This window comes from Pholcus phalangioides, unplaced genomic scaffold (assembly GCF_987345545.1).
Source record: "Pholcus phalangioides strain wild (caught in Gottingen) unplaced genomic scaffold, Ppha-v1.0 ptg000029l_1, whole genome shotgun sequence".
NCBI lineage: Eukaryota > Metazoa > Arthropoda > Arachnida > Araneae > Pholcidae > Pholcus > Pholcus phalangioides.
The window spans coordinates 2677845-2700312 of NW_028301619.1; the positions used below are offsets into that span (position 1 = coordinate 2677845).

Below are 22468 nucleotides of genomic sequence, written 5' to 3' on the forward strand. Positions count from 1 at the left end.
CACTATCCTTGTTGGCCATGCGAAATTTCATGCACATATATCTGACTTTTTGATAAAAAAAATATCTAATACAAATGATATTTCTAATGCTATTTGTCGGTGAGGGCAGATAAAATAATGCAGTCCTTTTCAATTATGAAACAGCAAGAGATGATTTATGATGAAAGCAAATTTAATGTTGTAGCAAAAAGATTTACACATGACTTGATCATCATAATCAACATAGAGCAGGGGTTCCTAACCTTTTTAGTTCCATGGATCCCTTGCATCAGTAGAGTGAAGACAACAGACCCCCTCACTTAGAAGCACTTCTAAACACAAAATATAATAAAATAAAAACTATAAAATAGTCATATAAACGAGTATGTGTAAAGTGAAAAACTTGTTTGAGGATGGCATTACACTATAAAAGTTTGATAACAGATCTTTTATAAAACTTTTATAGTGTGAACGCTGACAGCTGCTATGGTGGTCGATTGGTCATAGTGACAGATTCGCAAGGTCCCGCGTTTGAACCCCACAGGCACTACAGTGGTGGTCGACTGAAGTTGATTTTCTGTGGTTCCCGACTTCTAGTCGAGAATGCTAGCCAATCTCCCTGTTAAAAATTCTCTCCACAGAGAGCAACAAGCCTACAAATGGTACAAATATTCAATCATTACACTTCACTCATCTCACTTCTGAAATACAGCATTTTATTTTTTTAATCCAGGCCAAATTTTCTAAATGAACTTGTGTCAAAAATTGAGTTCATAATTCATACATTTTTTATAGACTTACATTAATAGACAATTATTTTCTGATATTTGAGTATCGTCAATTTTTTCATGTCTGAAATTTATAAAATTACTTTTTGATTACTTTGTATTTTCAGAAATTTTTGATAAATAATATTGCTCTTGATATAGTTCTATTAAACAGATTTAAACCCAGTTCCAAAATATTTAGGGTCTAAGCAAGCTTGTGAGCCCACAAAACAATATTCGATACATATCTGTCAGCTTAAATAATGAGAGAAAAAAAAAAAAAAAAAAACATATAACACCAAGAAATAGGTGGAAATAGGAATGGAATTGATGGACAAAAAATTTGGCATTTAGTAGCATATGCAAGATGAAAGAAGATTACATTACAATATCAAACACATAATTTAAATCTTGAGTTAACAACCAAGATTTTAAATTGATAAAAAAAGATGTACGTGGAGATTGTTCTTTTATTAACTGAGGAAGTAAATTAAATATTTTGGGAGCTAAATGAAGAAAACATTTTTGGAAACAAGTTTTATTTAGCCTTGGTACCTGTATAGTATGGCGTCTAAATTGCATTCCAGATGTATGCAATTTCAGATTGAGATGCCACTTTTATAAAACGTTTTTAAACTTTTATAAACGTACAAATGTTGTAGAGGGAGTAGCTTTAATTTATTGAAAAGTGGAAATGTATGTGCGAGTCTATTTTTGCTCAGAATGATACGGATGAAGGACTTCTGTGTGACAAAAAGTGAAGAAAGATTGCTGAAGTATGTCCTACCCCAACATGTAATGCCATTCAAGTATTACATAAGCAGATTTTCAGTCATTTTTGACCCCCTTTCTCCCCCCCCCCATTAGCAAAATTTCGTCAGCAGCTTAGAATATTTCATATCTTCAAAATGGGGTGGTTGATGATGTAAGCAACCTTTAAACCCCCCTCCACCCCTTGTCATCAAAAGTCAGCAAATCCAAAACCTCTCCCCCTCCTCGATGCTGACATAATACTTGAATGACCCCTAACGCAAAATAAAGAAGTTTTAAAATAGATTGGGAACATTTATTCGTGATAAAATAAAATTTCCTAAAAAGAAAATGTTGCGATTTAATTCTATACTCAAATAATTAATGTGTGTTTTCCAGAATAGTTTTGAATCTAAAAAAAATCCCTAAATACTTAAAGGTGTCTACTCTGTTTACAACTGTGCACATACAATCATCTGCCTATTATATTTTAGGACACCAAAATCATTGAAAGTGCCAGAACCAAATAACATATATTTCATTTTATCTATATTTAATTTTAAATTATTTCTAAACCAGATATTTATTGAGTTAAAATCATTTTGCATGTTATTCCTCAAGTGGATTGAAGAGCTTTCAGAGTAACAAAGAGCTAAATCATCAGCAAAAGCAGTGATTTTTCCTTTCAAATTAAAGTTACACATGTCATTATGTATATTAGGAATAAAATAGGTCCAAGTATTTATCCTTGAGGTACACCAGATGTAATTTGTCTTTTAGAACTCAAAACGGAATTTACTTCCATGCTTTGAACTCTGTTAGTAAGATATGGTTTGAAAAATTTAAGTGGCAAACCTCGAATTCCTGCATATTCTAGTTTGGTTAGAAGAATACTATGATTCGCGGTATCAAAAGCTTTGCTGATATCTAATATTGATCATTCAGGTAACTAGAATGTCTAATTTTGAGTTATGAATATCAGTTGATTTTCAACCCTTTAGCACCCATCTAATTTTGGAATTAGAATTTTTGTTTCCACATGATTGGGGGATAGTGTCCCAGTGAGTAAAATCATATTTCATTTTAGATAAAACGTTATGGTAGAAAAAAAAAAGACACAAGCAAATGATTTTTTTTAAGTTTTATTTTTTAAAATTAAACCATATTTTCTTTTCTCATGCAGTGATTAAATTTTTTAAATTGTAATTATATAACTTCCTAAACAGGGTTCGTACGGGTCAGGGGAAACCTGGAAAACTCAGGAAAATTTTTTTACTAAAAAAAGTCAGGGAAATCAGGGGAAATTGCCCATTTTTGTTTTAAAACCTGGAAATTTCAGAAAACGATTTGAAAAATCGTCACCATTGTCGTCTGATTGGTAAAAAAAGATCGATAAAAAAATAATAATAAAGAGAAAAAAAGTTCCGTCAGGATAAAAGAAGGGAATTCTGATAACCGCAAATATTGATAATCCATAAAATATCGCAAATAAAAACTATAGATACTACTGAGGAGGAATGAGGATATTGTAAGTCCGCTTGGAAAAGCATATTGCTATGACCTTATCGTAACTCTTTCTAGTGTTACCAGAAACATCGTAATCATCAGCTATGACGGCAGACTGCATATTTTTTAAATTTCCCAATTGCTACGAATAACAATACCATAGTAATTTTATAGTTTATCTACAAAGTTTATCGGTTAATTTCCCATTACCACTCAGTCCTTTCGTGGTTTTCTTGAGTTTCCTCAAACGTGCACCAACTTTCTTCTGAACATGACCAATGCATTCCAGTTTAGTGACACTATTTCTACCATAGATGTCCTTTACATTCATATATGCCTTGGAGTCGCCATCCTCATAATATTCTGCATATTTTAGTTCCTGCAAATATTCTATATGCTCCAACTACTTCCATACTTGCAGACGATCCCTTGTAGTTGGAACACACATGAACTTTTTTTCAAGATTTTCCCCTAGAAATTCTGCAGTACTGTGACATCACTTCCAAATCTAATATCTTTCCAGAATCACACAATAGACAAACAACCATTTAAAGATGTGTGACTATGTCGCTGCCAGGTACCGTCGACAGACACACCACAACTTGGTATTTTTTCTCGTCCAAGTTCCTTCAGTGCTCTTACCTCATTAGCAACCTCTTTCATATTTTGCTTGGTAGCAGAACGAACAGCTTTTTGTAACAATAGTTCACACTCCCTGAATGAATTTTTTGAGAGAAAGGGTAAATTCAAAGTTACCAGGAACTTCCTACCAGCAGTGTAACCTTTGCCAATCAGTCTCAATCCAAGGACCACTAATGAATTTATAACATTTTTGCTGCTGCTATTTTTTCCAGTTGAGGCAAATGCTTTTGAATACCCACATTTACAAGATAACGCGAAGTTTGAGCTGAGTCCGAATCTTGAATCTTCGTTCAGTTTCATGCCAGTCTTGTAACACATTGGGCAACAAAGAACAGAAAACACAGATACCGATATAGAAATGTCAAATATTCTATTTCCCTTCAACTTTCCACACTTATCTGTAGATGTGGCTTTCTTTGTATCAGTATAAATTTTCAATTTTGATGAACTAGCAGTCATAATAGGCGTGTCAACGGAGGCAATGTTAGGATCAGGGAAGACAGCTTTCGTATGATGGTTTCCAAAAAAATGATTATTTTCTTCTCCTCTTTGCACGTACCTTCGGCATCGTGGATGTTCAAAAAAGTGTTACAAAAATTATATAGAACTTCAAAACCAAAAATTCAAAGACATACAAGTTAAAATAACATTTTTTTGGTATACAACGTGCAACTAGAATGTAAACAAACTGCTTTGGGTTGTGTTGCCACTCACCTAATTATGTGAATTTAACATTAATATTTATTTATAAACATTGCACAAAAATATTTCTAACTAATCCATAAGTAAAAAAAAATGTGATTCAAGGGTATTTCTATGCAAAATAAGTATTTATTACAGCAGAAATCTCATTGTTTACATATTTTAGGCCCTTTAAATAGTACTTCCAGCGCTGGAAATTCTCACTTCCGGTTAACTAAATGAGCTATTTATTTCGGTTCTAATCAACGTAGGAACAAAAACAAACCATTTTTAGATTCCTGAATGAATATTCTTTCAAATGAGCGAATAAAAAAAATTCTCAAATTTTGACAAAAATGGCCATTAAATGAATTCATAATAAATAAATATATCTTTAAAAAACATAGTGGCCAGTTAAGTAGATTCTATTCATCAATGTACATTGTTGTTGGGAAAAAAGAAAAAAACTTGGCATTATAAAAATATAAAAACAAAAGGAGAGGGTCTCGCATTTCGAAATTCTGATGACAATTAAAAAATTTCATAGTTGCCGCCTGGCAGTAAAGTATTTAGGTGTTTAAGAGCACTATGTGCCCTTAGGTCAAGTTATTTTTTGGAGTCCCTACCGGGCAAATTTACATGCACTCTCTTTGAAAATTTAAACTAATTTTTGTGAGGCCCCTCTTCTACTGAGGCTTTAAGTTTCAATAAAAGCATATACAGGTAACTTGTCACTAAAATGAATAAACTAAATCAATGCTGAAATATGACATAATGAAAAGATGCCTTAATGGCTAGAGAAACTATTCGTATTTGAGGTTCTTTTTAACTGTCAGGCATACTTAGTTAATTGACTCGATAATTTTTTGGTTTGGATCATTGGATTAAGTATGAATATTTAGTGAATGCTTATGTGTCTAATAAATATACATCCATTTTATAAATTGAATACAGAGTAGAATGCTTGATGTGTCATTTATTGTACTTTGTCATAGGTTCGAACATTGTCTAGAGATGACATTGAGAAAGATCTTGAATTTGTAGGATTCATTGTTATTTCATGTCCACTCAAGTCTGATTCGAAAGCTAGAATTAAAGAGATACAATCAGCAAGTCACCATGTAAGTAATTAAATTTTATAAAGTATACATGTTTCTTCACATTTCTACAAAATATTTCTACCTCTTTTTAAATACTGTTTTGCAATGAAAGTTTTTATTCTCATAAATACAATCTAAACCTTTGATGTTCCAGCTTAATGGTTTTTAGCTTAAAAATAATCTTTTATTCATTAGCTGAAAAATGCAAAAGATTAGAGAGATCTCCATATGTGTTGATGGTCATGCAATACATATAAGAAATACAACGTAAATAAACCAATTTTATTTAAATAACTATATAAACCCCTTGTGCAACATGAATGACTTAACTGAGTTCTACTTATTATTTGGACAATTTTTCAAATTAGAAGTATGCCTCTAGCAGAGATACTGACATGAAAACATTGGGGAGGCTGAAATTTGCTGGTCATCCCCTATATACAAGACTAAAGTGCTTACACAGAAGAGGAAAGGTACATTGTATTGTTTTTTCAGAGATTGGGGTGGGGGCTCAGATGGCCTCAGCCCCTAGGTTCCAGTATCTATGGCATCTAGGATCAAAAGTGCCAATAATTTTCTGTTTGAGGAGTAAGCTATGCATCCTGTACATATATTTTTCATATAAAGTATATTAAGCTCTGTTTACATGTGCAATATTGAGGTAGCATAGGAAGTTCTGTCACCTGCTTGAAGACTTTTTTCCCTCATGGAGGAAAAAATGAACAGGCATTGCCCGTTTTTTCTTGCGGATCTTTGAGGGGTGTAACCTTCTTCCCATAATCCTTTGTGCATGGGAACCTCTGACTTCAGTAAAGTGGGGTTGAAACGTTGTTCCATGTAAACGTGTTTTAGCAAAACTTCTTGAATTCAGTTTTAAGCAGGCTTTTCCATTTTCCATGTAAACAGACCTTTAGTTACTTAAAGTTATATACAGTGCCATAATTTCTCATTCACATTTTCTAACTTTTGACGACATTTTGATCCGCTGTCTTTAGCAAATTCATGAATGAGGCATCACATCTAAATGTAATGGTATATTATCTCTCTTTCTTTTCTCCCTTCACGAAGAAAAAGCAACAGTTTCGCCATCATGCTAGGGGCAGGTGGTCTTATAATCAAATAAAGAGACACCAGCTGCCCCCAAAAGACAAAAACCAGTTTACTAGTAGTTACATTAACTCACATTTTCATTTTCTTTCCATAAGTAGCAGCACATCTTGTACTGTATATTGCCACCAGGCTCAGCATTCAATAGTGTTCTTTTTATACTTCCATTATTACCCCCAGTTAATCAAGGTTCTTCTGTACAGTAATAAGTGATTTATAAAAATCAGCAAAGAAAAGGTGATTATAATTAAAGTTCTGATTCTGAAACAATATATATGAAAAACCACCTGTCAGAATGACTTTATACAAATGAAAATTTGTATTAATACTCCTGAAGCAATGGAATTTTCTGTGGCAAAAGAAAGAAAAAAAATCAATGTACAAGTAGATGCTGTACTTGGCCAGCAGTATAATCTATTGTGTGCAATCTCAACATTTTGGTGCATGGGCTCAGATACAGGGGAGGGTGGACAATGCCCCCCAGTGTCAATGACTGAGTTGACATGTATGTATATGAATTGACATCATCCTGCCCCCTCCCAGTCTTTGAAGTCTATCTCTGCCCGTGGCCCCCACATCCTTTAGCGGGGCCCCTATGCTTTGATCTTTTGCGGGCCACTTGGTCACTTTTAACGAGCCCCTTCTGTAGTTAATTTATAGCGTGAAAAAGCAAAAAAAAATGACAACCGTCCCAGGCCCCAGGGCTAGAGCCCTGTCAGCCCCCCCCCCTATGTGGGGGCCATGTCTCTGCCTATGTTTCGCCACTTGAACATTTTATCAAGATGCACATTGCAACAGCAGTAAAACAGCTGCTGAATAGTCATTTTGACAAAACAAGGATGACACAACACCTGTCTGCTATGTACACCTGACCCTCACGTTCACCTTACCTTAATCCTTGTTACTTTTGGCTTTGGGAGGTACCTCAAAATGTTACATACAGTGGTCAGATTGCAAACTTTGAATTGAAAGCACATCTACATTGTTACCATGACGTACTCTGATCTGTTGGTGAACAAGCATTTTTGCAGTTCCACCTCATAGCTAGAACATGGTGAACAACATATTTGACATTTCTTGTGTAAGTTGTCGTTTTTTTTCGTTGACTTCATTTTTGTGATATTTCATTTTTACGATGCTAATTAAGTTATAATTTTTCTCTAAATGGCTATTGATTGCATTCTATGAGCAAATTCCCCATGTGTTGGTTTAGTACAGTGTCTTCTATTTTACATTTTAAGTATATTTTCCCTTCACCATACAAAATTCTATTGCTTTTGGAATATTTATGCAAATTTTCATGTCATTCTGCCAAGTGGTTCTTATTTTACAGTGTTTTGAAATCTGAACCTCAGATACAATCACTGTGTATACCATAAATCATCACTAATTAAGTGACTTAACATTAAAAACGGACATCTGTCACAAAAAAAATCAAAATTGAGCTAGCATTGGTTTCCTATAGGATTTTCTTACTCTTTTTAATAGAGAAATCTGTTTCTATCAATAACGGATGCATGTTATTTCTGGCTTTAAAAAAATCATCATACTAATTAATAACTCGATGCAAGTTGCACAATGAAACATGTTTTTTTTCAACTTACTGTAAGGCTGCAAATACCCATCTATAATTAATCTGCATTAATTATGATTCATTATATACAAATACAATGTCACAACAGGCAAAACGCCCATTGAGGTGGCTGAGAAAAAGATGCCCATAAGAAAAATGGGTGATAGATATTTCAAAAATGCAGCAACCAATTAAAAATGCAAATACAAACAATATATATACATGATAAAATATTATACGATGCTCATAAAATATATTTATGGTTGCCTTATTCTAAGTATGGGTAGTTTCTCGATTTACCCCAACATGTTTATCATATTTCTTTTTAAACATGTCAAATGTGTTAGAATTCACTACACTCGGGGGTAAGCTATTCCATTTATTAACAACCCTATTAGAGAAAAATTCCCTGCAACACCATAACCTAGAATTTTCCCTTATCAATCGATACTGGTGTCCCCTTGTAAAAGTAGTCAATTGACGGTGTACTAATAATTCATGGTCCATCGTATCCATCCCATTAAAAATTGTGATTTGATCATCTCTTTCTAGCATCCATTTTAACCATAATAAAAAAATCAAGCCTGTCTTCATAACTCAAGTCCTGTGTGCCAATAAGGACAACGCATAGCTCTTCTCTGCACATCTTTAACCAAGTCTATGTCCTTCTCAGGCATGGTCTTCAAACCTTACAGCATACTCCAGTCCAGGACGAACTAAGTCTCAGAAAAGCAGATGAATGACTTAAGACGAACGTGAAGATACCTTTTTGAACATAAAACCAAGCATTCTATTCGCTTTTTAACCACCGCTGAATAATGTTCAGAAAACCTGATACTCTCACCAATGTGAATTCCTAAATCGGTGACCTTAGTTCCATCCGGGATAGTGACACCAAGTCATAAGAGAAACGTGGGTTGTTTGAACCAAAATGAGCGACCATGCACTCGTCAATGCTGAACGTCATGCTCCATTCATTTGCCCATGCTGCAATCCTGTTTAAGTTGGTCTGGAGCAACTCCCTATTGCTTTGATTTCCTATCACCCCCACTAGTTCCATGTCAAGCGTGAATTTCCTAGCAATCCCATCCATACCCTGATCGAGTTTATTTATAAAAAAATGAAATTATGGAGCCTAGGACACTTTCTTGAGGAATTTCACTTGTGATGCCTGTCCAATCAGAGAATTCCTCACCCACCTTAACTTATCAAGACCTATCTCTTAATCACGATTCTATCCAATTTAGCAAGTTGCCCCCAATCGCAATCTCGTGTAAATGCCTCAAGAGTTTACCATGTTTGACCAGATCGAATGCCTTCTGGAAATCAAGGTAAACAACATCTACATTTTTGCCCTTACCCAAAGCCTTAGTCACTTGATTATGGAAGCAAAGGAGGTTAGCTGCACATGACTTCCCTCTTCCTGAACCCATGCTGATTATCCGACAATACATTATTCTTGTCTATCCACTTCAATTGCCTTTTGATATTTGATACTTCAATTGCCGGACGATAATTCAACGCGGTTTCTCTACTACCCTTTTTAAATATCAACAACATTAGCAAGCTTCCAATCCCTTGGGACTATACCCTCAGCAACACTACTCCTGCAAATCTGCGCATCTGGCCCCAACAATTCATTAGCACATTCTCTGAAGCCCCTGGGATAGATATCATCTGGTCCTGGTGCTTTGCTTGAACATACATTTTGTAGAATATTAAGGACCTCCATGTCTTTCACTTGAAATTTGTTGAGGATGCAACAAATTTCATATTGCATTCATGGCCGTCTTAAGAGCATCGTGGGCCCCCGGGCCAAATGGTTTTTCTGAGGCCCTACCAGGCAAATTTTCGAAAATCTCAACCAGATCCCATTTTTGTGAGGCCCCCTTTTCTCAGACGGCACTGGTTGCATTACCCCATGCAACACCTGTACATTGAATATCATTTTCTCTATTAAAAACAGATGCGAAAAAGTCATTGAAGGCCTACATTGCTTTCTACCCTAGACCCTCCTATCGAGAGAGGGCTAACTGTCCCCTTACATTCATTATTGATGTATCTAAAAAATGATTTTGTGTCAGAAAAAATATCTGCCAACCTAGATTCAACTTTTTTTTACTATCCGTTATCACTTTCTTCAGTGCTCTTTTATCAGTAAACAATGACAGGCCACTTGTTCCACTTTTGTGCTCTTTAAATGCCCTTATCTTTTTCAGATAAAGATTACAAATTACATAAAGATTATCATTTTGGCATGAACCAGAGGGGATCAGACAAACACACTTTTTGCAAATAAAGGGTATAACATCATGCAAAACTGAGGATAGTTTTGCCTTAAATTCTTCCCATTGACATACCACACCAACTAATTCTAACCAGTCTTTGAAAACTCCCGTTAATTTTTCTCTCGAGATCAAAGTTGGGTCTTTGAAAACAAGAACCCATTCTTCTGTTATCAGCTTTACCTGAAGAAAAGTGAGAGAAAACTAATGACATGATGACCACTGGAAAAAACTCATCCCTCCTCCAAAACGTGTTCAACAAGATCCTCAGAACTAGTGAGGTGAGAACTAGATCCAAAATAGCAGTACCCCTTTGCATCAGGCTTCTGATAGCTGCTGATGCAGAATGAGCTCCTATTCAAGAAAGCCTTTCTCTTATTGATCCTTAGTATATAGGTTCCCCCAATCGATACCCAAATAATTTAAATCCCCCTAATATGACAACCCTCTTATGAGATGTGTAAGAAAGATTCATCCTCATTGTTTGCCAAAGATTCTGTAATGGCTATAAGATCCAGGTCCTCCACAGCTATCAGTTTCTAAAAAAATCTTTATTACCCAAGCTCTTGACATTTATTAGCACACATTTTAAAAATACTAGGTGTATTTATGTAGTTTTTAATCAGTTTCTGCAAAATAGCTTTCTAATTAAGCATATCGTAAGTAACTGGAGAAAACATCTTTATTATATAGTTGATATTATTAAGAGAGAATTTTCAAACACAAAATAATTCTTTGCGTTATGCTATAAAATAATTGAATTGCAAAAGTTGGTTTTTGTTAAAATGTAAAAAATATTTAGATTAATTAAATATGGTACTAGCGTTAATTACATTAATAAACATTTTATTTTAATTATTGGAGATTTGAATGATTTTTTAGAAATTTGGTTTTATATAAATGCTATTTGAACCAAAAAAACTTTTTTTAAAAATTTTTTTACCAACCCTGGTTAGGGACTAAATTATATCTTTTCATTAAGAATGCTTTCATCTGATTTTAAACTGGTATAAGTTAGTTTGAGGGGTAGGGAAAAAAACTTCATTGAGAAATCTGCATTATGAAATATCTGCCTGTCATTACTGAAATAAGGTTTTAAATAGTTATCTGATTAATGGTGGTGCCCATGCCAGCAAATGCTGTTGTGCTAATTTTTCAGTCTATCACATAGATATGATGGAATAATTTATCATACAGCTGCTGCCATCTCATAGCCATTCTTCTACTTCATTATCTCACCACTAGGTGGAGTTGAACAATTATATTTCAAGGTCTGAGATTATTATTACTATTATCTTTGTCATGCTTTGGAAGGCTGCATCCCCTCAAGAACTTTTTTTTTTGTTTTCGGATTCCCTTCCAAAGATGCACCTGCTTTACTTAATTGTATATTTTTTAGCAAAGGTTCAGCTGTTATTGATTCACATAAATCTGTCAGCAACATTTCTTACAAGCCACAAGACATGTCATGAACCTAATCCTCCCTCTCACTTTTGGAGTGTCATATTATGTCTCTCGCATTCCCTGATTAAAGAAACATATTTTCTCTGGATTTTACGCTGAGGTTAACTCGCTCAGCCCAATATATCAAGGAAACATATTTTCTGGATTTTATGCCAAAATGAAGTCGGAAAGAAAGGTCATCTGGTCCGGAACTCAAAGCCAGACCCTGCATACCCCTCTTGCATTCCAGGCAAGCATGCTACCATCTACACTACTGGAGACACACCTCTGCCTTCGTTATTTCACACTTTGTGACGTGAGGCGCTGAAGTAGAGGCATTAGTAGCCTCTCTTAACTTCAGCAAATGGCCCTCCAGGTGGGACGGTAAAGATAGACGGCTTTTTCTTAATCCAATATATCAAGGAAACAGGTATTTTTGGGATTTTATGCTACGGTGGGAAAGAAACATTCCCAAATGTTTGTATTTTTTACAAAAGACCCTCTCCCTAGCAGTGCATCACACTTACCAAACGTATTACACACATATCAAAAATATTCTATATGTTATTTTATATATTTCAATACATCATTTTTAACATGAATTACAGAGAAATATTTTCCTGCATTCATTTTGTACTTGAACAACCCCTATCATTGCATTTAATTAAGAATTATTTATTTCTATTTAGAGCACTAATTAGTAATTACTTTTATTATTATTTTAATGATGCTTTTTTTTTTAATGTACAGTAAAGAACATGATAAACTCAGTTTTGATGTTTTCATAAAGAGTTGAATCAAAAAAATATTTTAATATCTTCAAACTTCCAAGAAAAGGGAAAAAGCATGCACATCTTCAAAAAACAAAAGGCATTGCAGGTGACACTTAGAGAATTGAATTGGCCAGATGACTTTTTAAAGATGCTTTTCAATGCCAGAATACAATTCATGTGGTTTGAGATATCTTGTGAATACTGATGAGAGGGTTACTGGGATAATTGTTTTTCATGAATACCAGTGTATGTGACCCATCACAGTATTAGCAAGTTAGAAGTTTCTGAAATCAATTTTTTTAAGAACAGTACCACACGTATTTTTAGAAACACCGGGAATGTCGTCATGGTAATGTAGTAATGTAATCTAGGTAATTTTAGATTTAATTATACCGTAGGGTAAGAGTTTTTAAATCTTTTTCATTTTATTTCATTTCAATAATCTTAATCATGTTTATATTTTATTTTAATTTATAGGTAGTCATGATTACAGGAGATGCACCTCTCACAGCATGTCATGTGGCAAAGGAACTAAGTTTCAATAGATTTGCACACACTTTGATATTATCCCCTCCTTCAGATCCAGGTAAATATAATGAATTTGTTTGAATGTTGTAAATAAAAGTAAACAAACAATCTGAACTTTTCAAATTCACCCAATACATCAAGGGAAGAAACTTTATGGATATTAACGTCAAAGTAAACTCTGAAACAAAAGTCTAACTTTAATACAGACCCACTCTAGTCATATTGTCACACAGCAATTTACTACTGATCGAGTTGGGTGGAAAGGCACCATCTATCGGTAGTTTCCTCAGATTTGGTATTGTAAAAAACTTGTTATCTATGTTCTTCTCCAGAATCAAACCCACAAATTCGACTGCAACCTTCACAATGGTAGACAAGTATCTTACCACTGTGCTACTCGGGTGTCTGCAGTGGCAAACTCAAACAATAGTCTACTGGTCTCCATCAAGAATCAAATCCTGGTGCTCATGGAATCTGGGCATGAGTCTGCATTCAATTTTTTTTCTACCTGCAGTAAAAGTATTTTTAAAATAATTTAATATAAACTGCTGGCAGCCATTGTATATGCTAATGTTTTCCATTAAAATGTTCTTTTCTGAAAACAGTTTTTTGTCAGATGTTTGAAAAAATGTTCCTTTTTTCAAACATCATTTGTTCAAATGTGTTGGAATGTGTGTCTCTCAACACCAGTGGCGGCTCATGATAGGATATTTTTGGGCTCAGATTTCCAAAAATATACCACCATCTATCGATGATGATATGTAGGAGGGCTGTAACTAGGATTTTAACCGCCTGGGGCAAACATGATTTTGCTGCCCCCACAAATTTAAAATTTGATTATTTTATAAAATGGTGTTTTGTTTCCCCCTAAAATTTGCCATCCCCTAAATTTTTTTGCCTGGGCAATAGCCCTGTGTCTCCCCCTCTAGTTCTGGCCCTGAGTACATGTACTGTTTACAATTAGTAAAGTATTGCACTGCATTGAAAACTTTTATTTTTGTCTATCAAATTATTTTTCACGTTATCTATATATCTATGCAGTACAAAAATAATAATGCTCTATTAATGCAAACTTGACATAAATAGTTTGTGCAGTGAGCTTAACCGATATCTTAATAATGTTGAAAATCATTCAAGTTTAGCAGTTGCCATTGACAATGGTTTTTGCAAATTGGGTGAAAATTCATACTGTTCTTCCAATATCAGGTCTGCACCCAGCCAAAATTTGAGGCTTTTTTCCAGACCCTTCTCAAAATTCTAGATCTAAAAAACTGACCCTTTACAAAATTCTGGACTTGAAAAACAGACCTTCACAAAATAAAAATTAATGAAACCATAAATTTGGAATTTCATTTCTCTTGTGTAGATTAACTAGATTAATTCGCTTCTCACAAAATTTCTCATTTTTCACAAAATTAATGATCTTTTTTGCAAAAATATGGGCAATTTGCACAAAAACAGTACTCTACAAAAAAGGTCTGAACAGATGCCTGAATATTACTCTAATTTAAAAAGTGTATAAATTTCTATGATAAAGTTATAAAATATAAAATATATATATATATTCAAATATATTCTAATGTAGAAGATATAACAGATTTAAAAGGTAGTCCATTTAAAAGACAGTAGATTGCAGCATCAGTATTTGTGGCACATTTTTAGCACGGCCAAAACTATTATAATAATCTGTGCTAACCATCCCCATAAATTAATGACTTGTAATTTTCAGGGGGCTGTGCACCTATCCGCCTTTTTCACAAAGCCGCCCTTGCTCAACACTAAGGTGTTACATACTTTAAATCATTTTAATAAGAAATTTTTCCTTTAAAGAAATTTTATGCACTTATTTTTAAATTATTGTTAACTTTTATTAATACGCTTGAAAGTTCACATGAATGTCAATGCTCCCAATTTAACTGGATGCTTTCTGATGGTTCAGCCTTATTAAAATCTTTCAGTGGCCAAATTATGAAGTACGCAAAGTTGCCAATTATCACTAAAATCATCAAAAAATCATTAATAGCAGAGAAATAAAGCTCTATTAAAAATCACAGTAGATGAAAATGAATTCTACGAAAGTGAAATACAGTATTCATATTCATAATTTTTGTTTATAAATTTAAAAAATAATTTTAATCCTTGATTTCTATGACAGATTAAAATATGCAAGTAGGCTTTCTTGAAAATACAGAAAAATATGTAATCTGAAAATTAAAAAAAATTGAGATGGTGAAACAAACAAGAACATCCCAGAAAATGTATATGGTGACCCGATTGCACATGGCTCACTCACAGAAAAATTCCCTCAGTTTTCTTTTATTTCCATATATTTTTTCGGTGGGAAATATTTCATCACATAGTAAACTACTGATTTTTCAAGTCTGAGAATTGGCACCTATGCTATCACGATAGCTATTCTATTTATTAACAACCCTATTAGAGAAAAATTCCCTGCGACACCACAACCTAGAATTGTTTCTTACTAATTGATACTGGTTGTATCAATTGTATCCCCTTGTAAATGCAATTGATTGACAGTGTATTAATATCCATCCTTCCAGTTGAAAATTTTGAACACTTCAATCATATCTCCCCTACATCTGCGTTCATCCAATGTAAACATATTTAAAAAATGAAGTCTCTCTTCATAACTCAAGCCCTGTTTACCAACAAGGACATGCGTAGCTATTCTCTGCAACCCTTCAACCAAGTCCATGTCCCTCTGTAGGTATGATCACCAAAACCTTACAGCATACTCCAGTCCAAGACGAACTAATCCTTGGAAAAGCAGAAAAATGACTTTAGGAGAATGCAAAGATATTATTCATGTATCTAAAAAATGATTTTGGGTCAGAGCCAATATTATCTGCCAACCTAGATTCAACTTCCTTTCTACTATTTCTTATTGCCGCCTTCAACACCTTTTTATCAGTAAACAATGGCAGGTCACCTGTTCCACTTTTATACTCTCTGGATGTTCTTTTCAAGATAAAGGTTGCTCATGCTATCCATGAACCATAGGGGGTGCGATGTACAAACACACTTTTTTCAAACAAAGGGTGTGATGTCGTGCAAAACAGAGGACAGCTTCATACTATTCATTATATCATTATGAATGATGTATCATTCTTCCTATTTATTTGCCACCCCTACTGATTCCAACCAGTCTTTGAAAACTTCCGCTATCCTTTCCCACAAAACATAAAAGTTAGTTCTCCAAAAACAAGGAACTAGCCTTTTGTTATCAGCCTTACCCGAAGAAACGTTAGAGAGAACTAATGACATGATGTGTGTGATCACTATAAGAAAACTCGTCCCCCACAAAACATGTTCAAGATCCTCAAAACTAGTGAGAACTAAATCCAAAATAACAGTACCCCTAGTGGCTTCTGATACATACTGATACAAAAATTTATCGAGCACCAACTTAAAGTTTTTCATATTGATCTCCAGCTGAAAGGTTCTCCCAATCGATACCCTGGCAATTGAAATCCCCTAGTATGACAACCCTCTTATAAGGGCAATACACGCAAAGAACAATTATATTTTCTTACCAACCCAGTTACTGGAGCATTCCGTCACTGAACTATGTCATTTTACCCCAGTTTGCTTATACTCTTGAATCTAAACATCAAAATATTATCTTGATAAACATCAAAATATTATCTTGATAAACATCAAAATATTATCTTGATAAACATCAAAATATTATCTTGATAAACATCAAAATATTATCTTGATAAACATCAAAATATTATCTTGATAAACATCAAAATATTATCTTGATAAACATCAAAATATTATCTTGATAAACATCAAAATATTATCTTGATAAACATCAAAATATTATCTTGATAAACATCAAAATATAATCTTGATCCACAAAAATCAAAATGAATTGGTCACTACTGCTCACTCAGTCATCTCATCCGACCACAAACGGAACAAAATAAGGTAAATATCTATATTTTCTAATAGAATGAAACTAAAAAAAATTATGAATAAATGAGAATGAACCGGGAACCTTTGCGCCAAGATCTATGGATATGTTACACATGCAAAATAGAGGATAGCTTCATATTAAATTCTTACCGACTTATTCCAACCAGTCGTTGACTTATTCCAACCAGTCTGAAAATTCCTGCTATCCTTTCACTCAAAAAATCAAAGTTGTTTCTTCGAAAACAAGGAACCATTTTTCTGTTATCAGCTTTACCCGAAGAAAAATTACAGAGAAAACTAATGACACGATCACTGAAAGAAAACTCATCCCCCCCCCCCCCCCCACGAAACATGTTCAACAAGATTTTCTAAACTAGTGAGAACTAAATCCAAAATAGCAGTACCCCCAGTAGTTTCTGATACATTAAGGGAATGATCAAGTCTTCTGGAGGTTTAGGATTATTTGGCCAGGGTACCAGAAGCATTGAAGTTGAAATAGAGTTAATCAAAAAAATGAGAACGAGTGGAGAGGGGGAGGAAATTAAGTTTGTTGTTAAGTTCAGACATGGAAACAAAAGATGACTAGCAGTCGTGAGCAAATCAGATGGATTTATTTTGGATTGATTCAAGTTTGTCTATATTACTGGAGGTGAAGGGTCCCAGATTTCAGCGGCGTAAGAAAGAATGAGGGAGATATAAGTTTGGTAACAGAGTAGTCTGATATCCCGAGTGGAGTGTTTAAGGTTACGGTGGAGGAAGAAAAGTTTGTTTAGACACTTCTAGTAAACGTAGTCAACATTTTTGTTCCAACGTAGATCGGCTGAGATTATGACACACAGGTAGTTGATTTGAGAAACTTATGATAACGTTAAATTATTGATAAAGTACGAGTATTCAAGAGGAAGTAATTTACAGGTAACTTTGATGTAAATCATTTTTGAGATATTGATTGGCATTTGCCATAAAGAAATGAAACTAAAAAAAGTTATGAATAAATGAGAATGAACCGGGAACCTTTCGCGATGGAAGCCAGGTTATGCTGGAGAAGTTCTTGATCAGATTAATGGTGAATGATACAGTAAATTACACAGTCATCAGCAAATAATCTAGTGGTGCAGTTGAGGGATTCTGGGAGGTCATTGATGTAAATTAAGAAAAGTAATGGGGAGAGGACTGATTCTTGAGGGGTCCCAGACATTACGGGGGCAGATGGGGGAGTCATGATCATTAAAATAGACAAACTGTTTACGATGTTTTAGGAAAGCGTCCACCCAATTAAATAATTGTACATTGAGGCCAAGGTATGAGAGTTTAAGGAGAAGTTTATCATGGGGGAACTTTAGCAAAGGCTTTAGAGAAATCTAGGAAAACGATATCAGTTTGTAGGTTTTTATCAATGGCTCCAGAGAGGTCGTGGATGAAGAGAGCCAATTGAGAGGTAGTAGAGAGAGATTGTCTAAAGCCATGTTGGTTGGGGGAAAAAAAGTTGGTGGAGTCTTAAAAAAAAAAGTGGATATGGATTTTTTCGCTACAATATGTTCGAAGATTTTATAGCAGGAGGTGATTGCTATTGGCCTAAAGTTAAGGAGATTAGGAAGTGAACCTGATTTGTGGATAGGAATATTATTGATTTTTCCAGTCGTTGGAGAGGAAAACAGTATTTAATGAAACATTGAACAAAATTAAAAGATAGTTGAAGCTACATCAGCACAGAATTTAAGAATGGAATTTGGGATGTCATGGAGGCCAACAGAATAAGGTTTCAATTGTTTCAACAATTTTATGATACCCTGTTTGGAGAAAGATATTGGGAGTGAGTTGTAAATAGAATCAAAAAATTAGTATTGGGAGGGTTCTATTGAGAAAACAGAGCAGAACACTTAATTGAATTTCGTAGCCATCTCTGAAGAAGATATATGTTTATTTGAACTTCTGAGGGAAGTGTCTAAGGTAACTTCAGAACTTTGTTGGATTAGTTTTTAAGTAATGTAGTAGTGAATGTAAGAGGTATTTGGTTTTTTGGGCAGAAATAAATTTTCTAAGGTCTTGGGAGGAGGCTGAAATTACGGATTTAAGTGAATTGGATTTGTTGGTTTTATATTTGAAAGCAATTCGGAAGATTTTCATCTTTAGATAAATAATATCTCTGGTGATCCACGGATTAAGAAAATACTTAGTAGAAACTTTTTTAATTTAAGCATTAGTCTATAATACATTTAAAAGAGGTCCAAAGGGTGTGAATATTATTAGAAGAGGATATGGATAAGAAATCATTGAAGTGAGAACGAAGAATATTTTGTATAAGTGGGTAATTTGCTTTGTTGAAATTATGTTTAGGGCGAGTTTGTAGGATGGTATAGAATGGGGAAGGGAAAGTTAGACTGGGATTTTATAGTTGGAGCAACCCTTGAAGATGGAAGTATTAAGGATTATGAAATTCAGTTGAAGGTAGTGATAAGTTCTAAGGTAGAGCTGGAGTGAAAGGTGGTTCTTGTGCGTTCTAAGTTGAATTGGACCAAGTTAAATTTAGAGAAGATATCTAAAACTTTGTTATTAATTCGGTGATTGCTAGACACGGATTCCATATTTTCCAATCAATACCGGGAAGATTCCATTCTTCGGAGAAAATAAGAGAATGTGTATTAGAGGAAACCTTTCAAGAATTTCCAGTTCAAAAAGGTAGAAGTCTGAGGAGGGTGGGAAATAGACATAAAGATGGCAAGTAGGGAGCAGTTAGGTTGAAGCCATTCGGCTCCAACTGTTTTGAGGTCAGAATGTAATAGAATTTCAGTTAGAGGGATAGAATTTTTGAAAATAAGTACTACTCCACCCCTTATTTTAGAAAGAACATCTTAGTTTTATTTCAGTACAAAATACAGCTATATAAGTGCTATACTTTTTTTATCGAGAAAGAGTTGATTCTTTGTTGGTGTCATTTTTTGAGAGCTACTGAAATTTTAATTGTTTAAGGGTTTACAAAATTGCACCAAATTAAGAGGGGATTGGAAATAAAATTTAAAGTAAAAACTATCAAACTTTGCTAAGTAAGATTGTGTTTATTTATAGATAACATTAAAATTAAGTGAGACAGTATTTGACCTTGAATTAACCATTTTAGCTAATCAAAAAAATCCTTGGCAATTAAATTGCTGTGTTGATGTATTGTTTCAGTTAAAAATATGCTAACAGTACCAATTTACATTTATTTTTCTGAAAAAAAATTTTAAATTCCTTTTCATGGGGTCATAGCTGCCAAGTCTCCCGAATTTTATCTTCATCGCTCGATCTCCCGAAAAGTTCTTAAATCTCCCGAATTTTTACGAAAATCACAAAAATCCCTAATTGTCCCTAAAAATTCCCTACTTTATTAAAAAAAATCCCCGCTTATGAAAACAATCCGTAAGGAATTTCTTGTGGGGCATGAAGCCTCTTTTTTTTCCCTTTCGCAATGACGTCACACGTCGTAAATGGGGAAATTCCCTTTTTAAGGAAGTTTTACAAACCCTCTGATGGTAACAAGTGTAACGTATCGGGATCCAATCCCTCTACGTTAATGGTGGTCTTGTCGTTATGTGGGAAATTCCTTCTTATTTTAGACCCCAGGGACCTCTCAGTTACCGGAAACCACCCGAGGACCCACTGGCGAACCGGTAAGGGCCAGAGTGTTCGATTAGTTCGGCAGTCGGCGGGTGGGGTCTTTCGGCTGTCGAACGAGAACGGGCCAGAGGTCGGGCTACTGATGTCCCACATAAATTAATTTCCCTCATGACGACGATGCCGCTATTTTCGTGGAGGGGTTTGATCCAATATATGTATAGTTGGGCGAGGCTTAGCCCAGTTTAAATTATTTTTATCGAAGAACCTCCCGGGGAGTTGTTGCAAGTCTCGTTGTGCGGATACGAAAATATAGTGTTGTACTCACTTATTTTCGGCGGGGGGCTGCAGACCTCCGTCGGAACAATTCATTTCATATTGTTATGTTAGTAATGTTTACATAATCGGGAGAGTCTGATCAGCTCTCCGGATTATGTCATGTTGCCAGATTCCAATGTAATTAAATTGTAATGTTTATAATAGTGACGCATGAATATGCAAATTCGATAATTTTGTTGAGGCGAAAAGGCCATGCGAGGACATGTGGTCCCAAACTTCTTGTAAAAGGGGAGTATAAATTCCTCCCTCTTTGTCTCTCACATTGCGTTCGTCTAATCTTGTTCTGTTCAACTGAAGCCCTCTAGTAGGACGGTTCACCGTCTTACTACCGTATCTATTGGCCTTAGGCTGAATTGTTAAAATGCAATAATCTACATTATTTGAATCCGTTTTCCGGCAGGTCCGGAATCAAAATATAAAACAATCTTCACAGTCAAAGTTCTTCATTGCTGATCGAGGTGGTCCGGCCCTCAACCGAGAGGCCCCCGGAGCTGATCAAGGTGGTTCGGCCCTCAACCGAGAGGCCCCCGGAGCTGATCAAGGTGGTTCGGCCCTCAACCGAGAGGCCCCCGGAGCTGATCAAGGTGGTTCGGCCCTCAACCGAGAGGCCCCCTGGAGCTGATCAAGGTGGTTCGGCCCTCAACCGAGGGGCCCCCAGGAACTGATCAAGGTGTTCCGGCTCTCAACTGAGAAAACTCCTCTGGTATTTACGGAAAAGCTAACAACATCGGATGTCCGATCACTGCACAAGTTGACTGTTGTTGATCATCAATTGGTGAGCCAGTATCTTTACTGCTAACGTCAAATAGAGGGCTCCAAGATATACTAATCCATTGTTAAAATTAACTAACCCATATAATTGAATAAATAATAATATTTCATGCGAAAGTTTGTTTCTAATCATTTTCCACTTGTCGTTTGCCACTTTATTGCTGGATATTTCGAACCGGGCAAGCAACTCCCATAAGGGACGTTGCACAAGAAAGTTGTTTGTCTTATCGTGCAGGGAAATGGCTTAGCAGCCAATAGTCCTGGATAATAATTGAAGATTCTAGTGATGCGTATATGGTCAAAATTTCTTTTGTTGAAGTTACGTACGTGCGATATAACAAAGCATGAATAATGTATGATGATAAGCAAAAACATATTTAATCAATTTTAAAGATACTTATTCCGATGAATTTCCTTTCATCAAACGTTCCAGAAAAAGACAGACTTTTCCTTTTTGTACAAGTTGTGTTACGGACATAAACATCGGTCATGGAAAGACTGCCATCATCAGTCGTGAAGTGAGAAAAAAACATCAAGCAAGTGTCACAAAAAGTCAGTGTTCTTCAAAAATTGACGGTGTTTTCCTTCATCTTCCGATGATTTTGGGGTCATTTGCGGAGAATGTTTGTTCCCAGCGTTTCTGATTGAACACAATATTTATTTTTACATCATTGAAGTTTTGGCCTCC

The 22468-nt window shown here is 34.9% G+C and overlaps 1 protein-coding gene across 1 annotated transcript in view; it reads left to right on the plus strand.

Annotated features, from left to right (window-relative positions):
* LOC149067581 (endoplasmic reticulum transmembrane helix translocase) overlaps positions 1-22468 on the plus strand; it is a 121279-nt gene that overhangs the window by 66408 nt on the left and 32403 nt on the right. Inside the window, exons 14-15 of the mRNA XM_089252424.1 lie at positions 5321-5446; positions 13084-13192. Of these exons, the coding sequence (XP_089108550.1) occupies positions 5321-5446; positions 13084-13192 (235 nt within the window). The remainder of the gene's footprint in view (positions 1-5320; positions 5447-13083; positions 13193-22468) is intronic.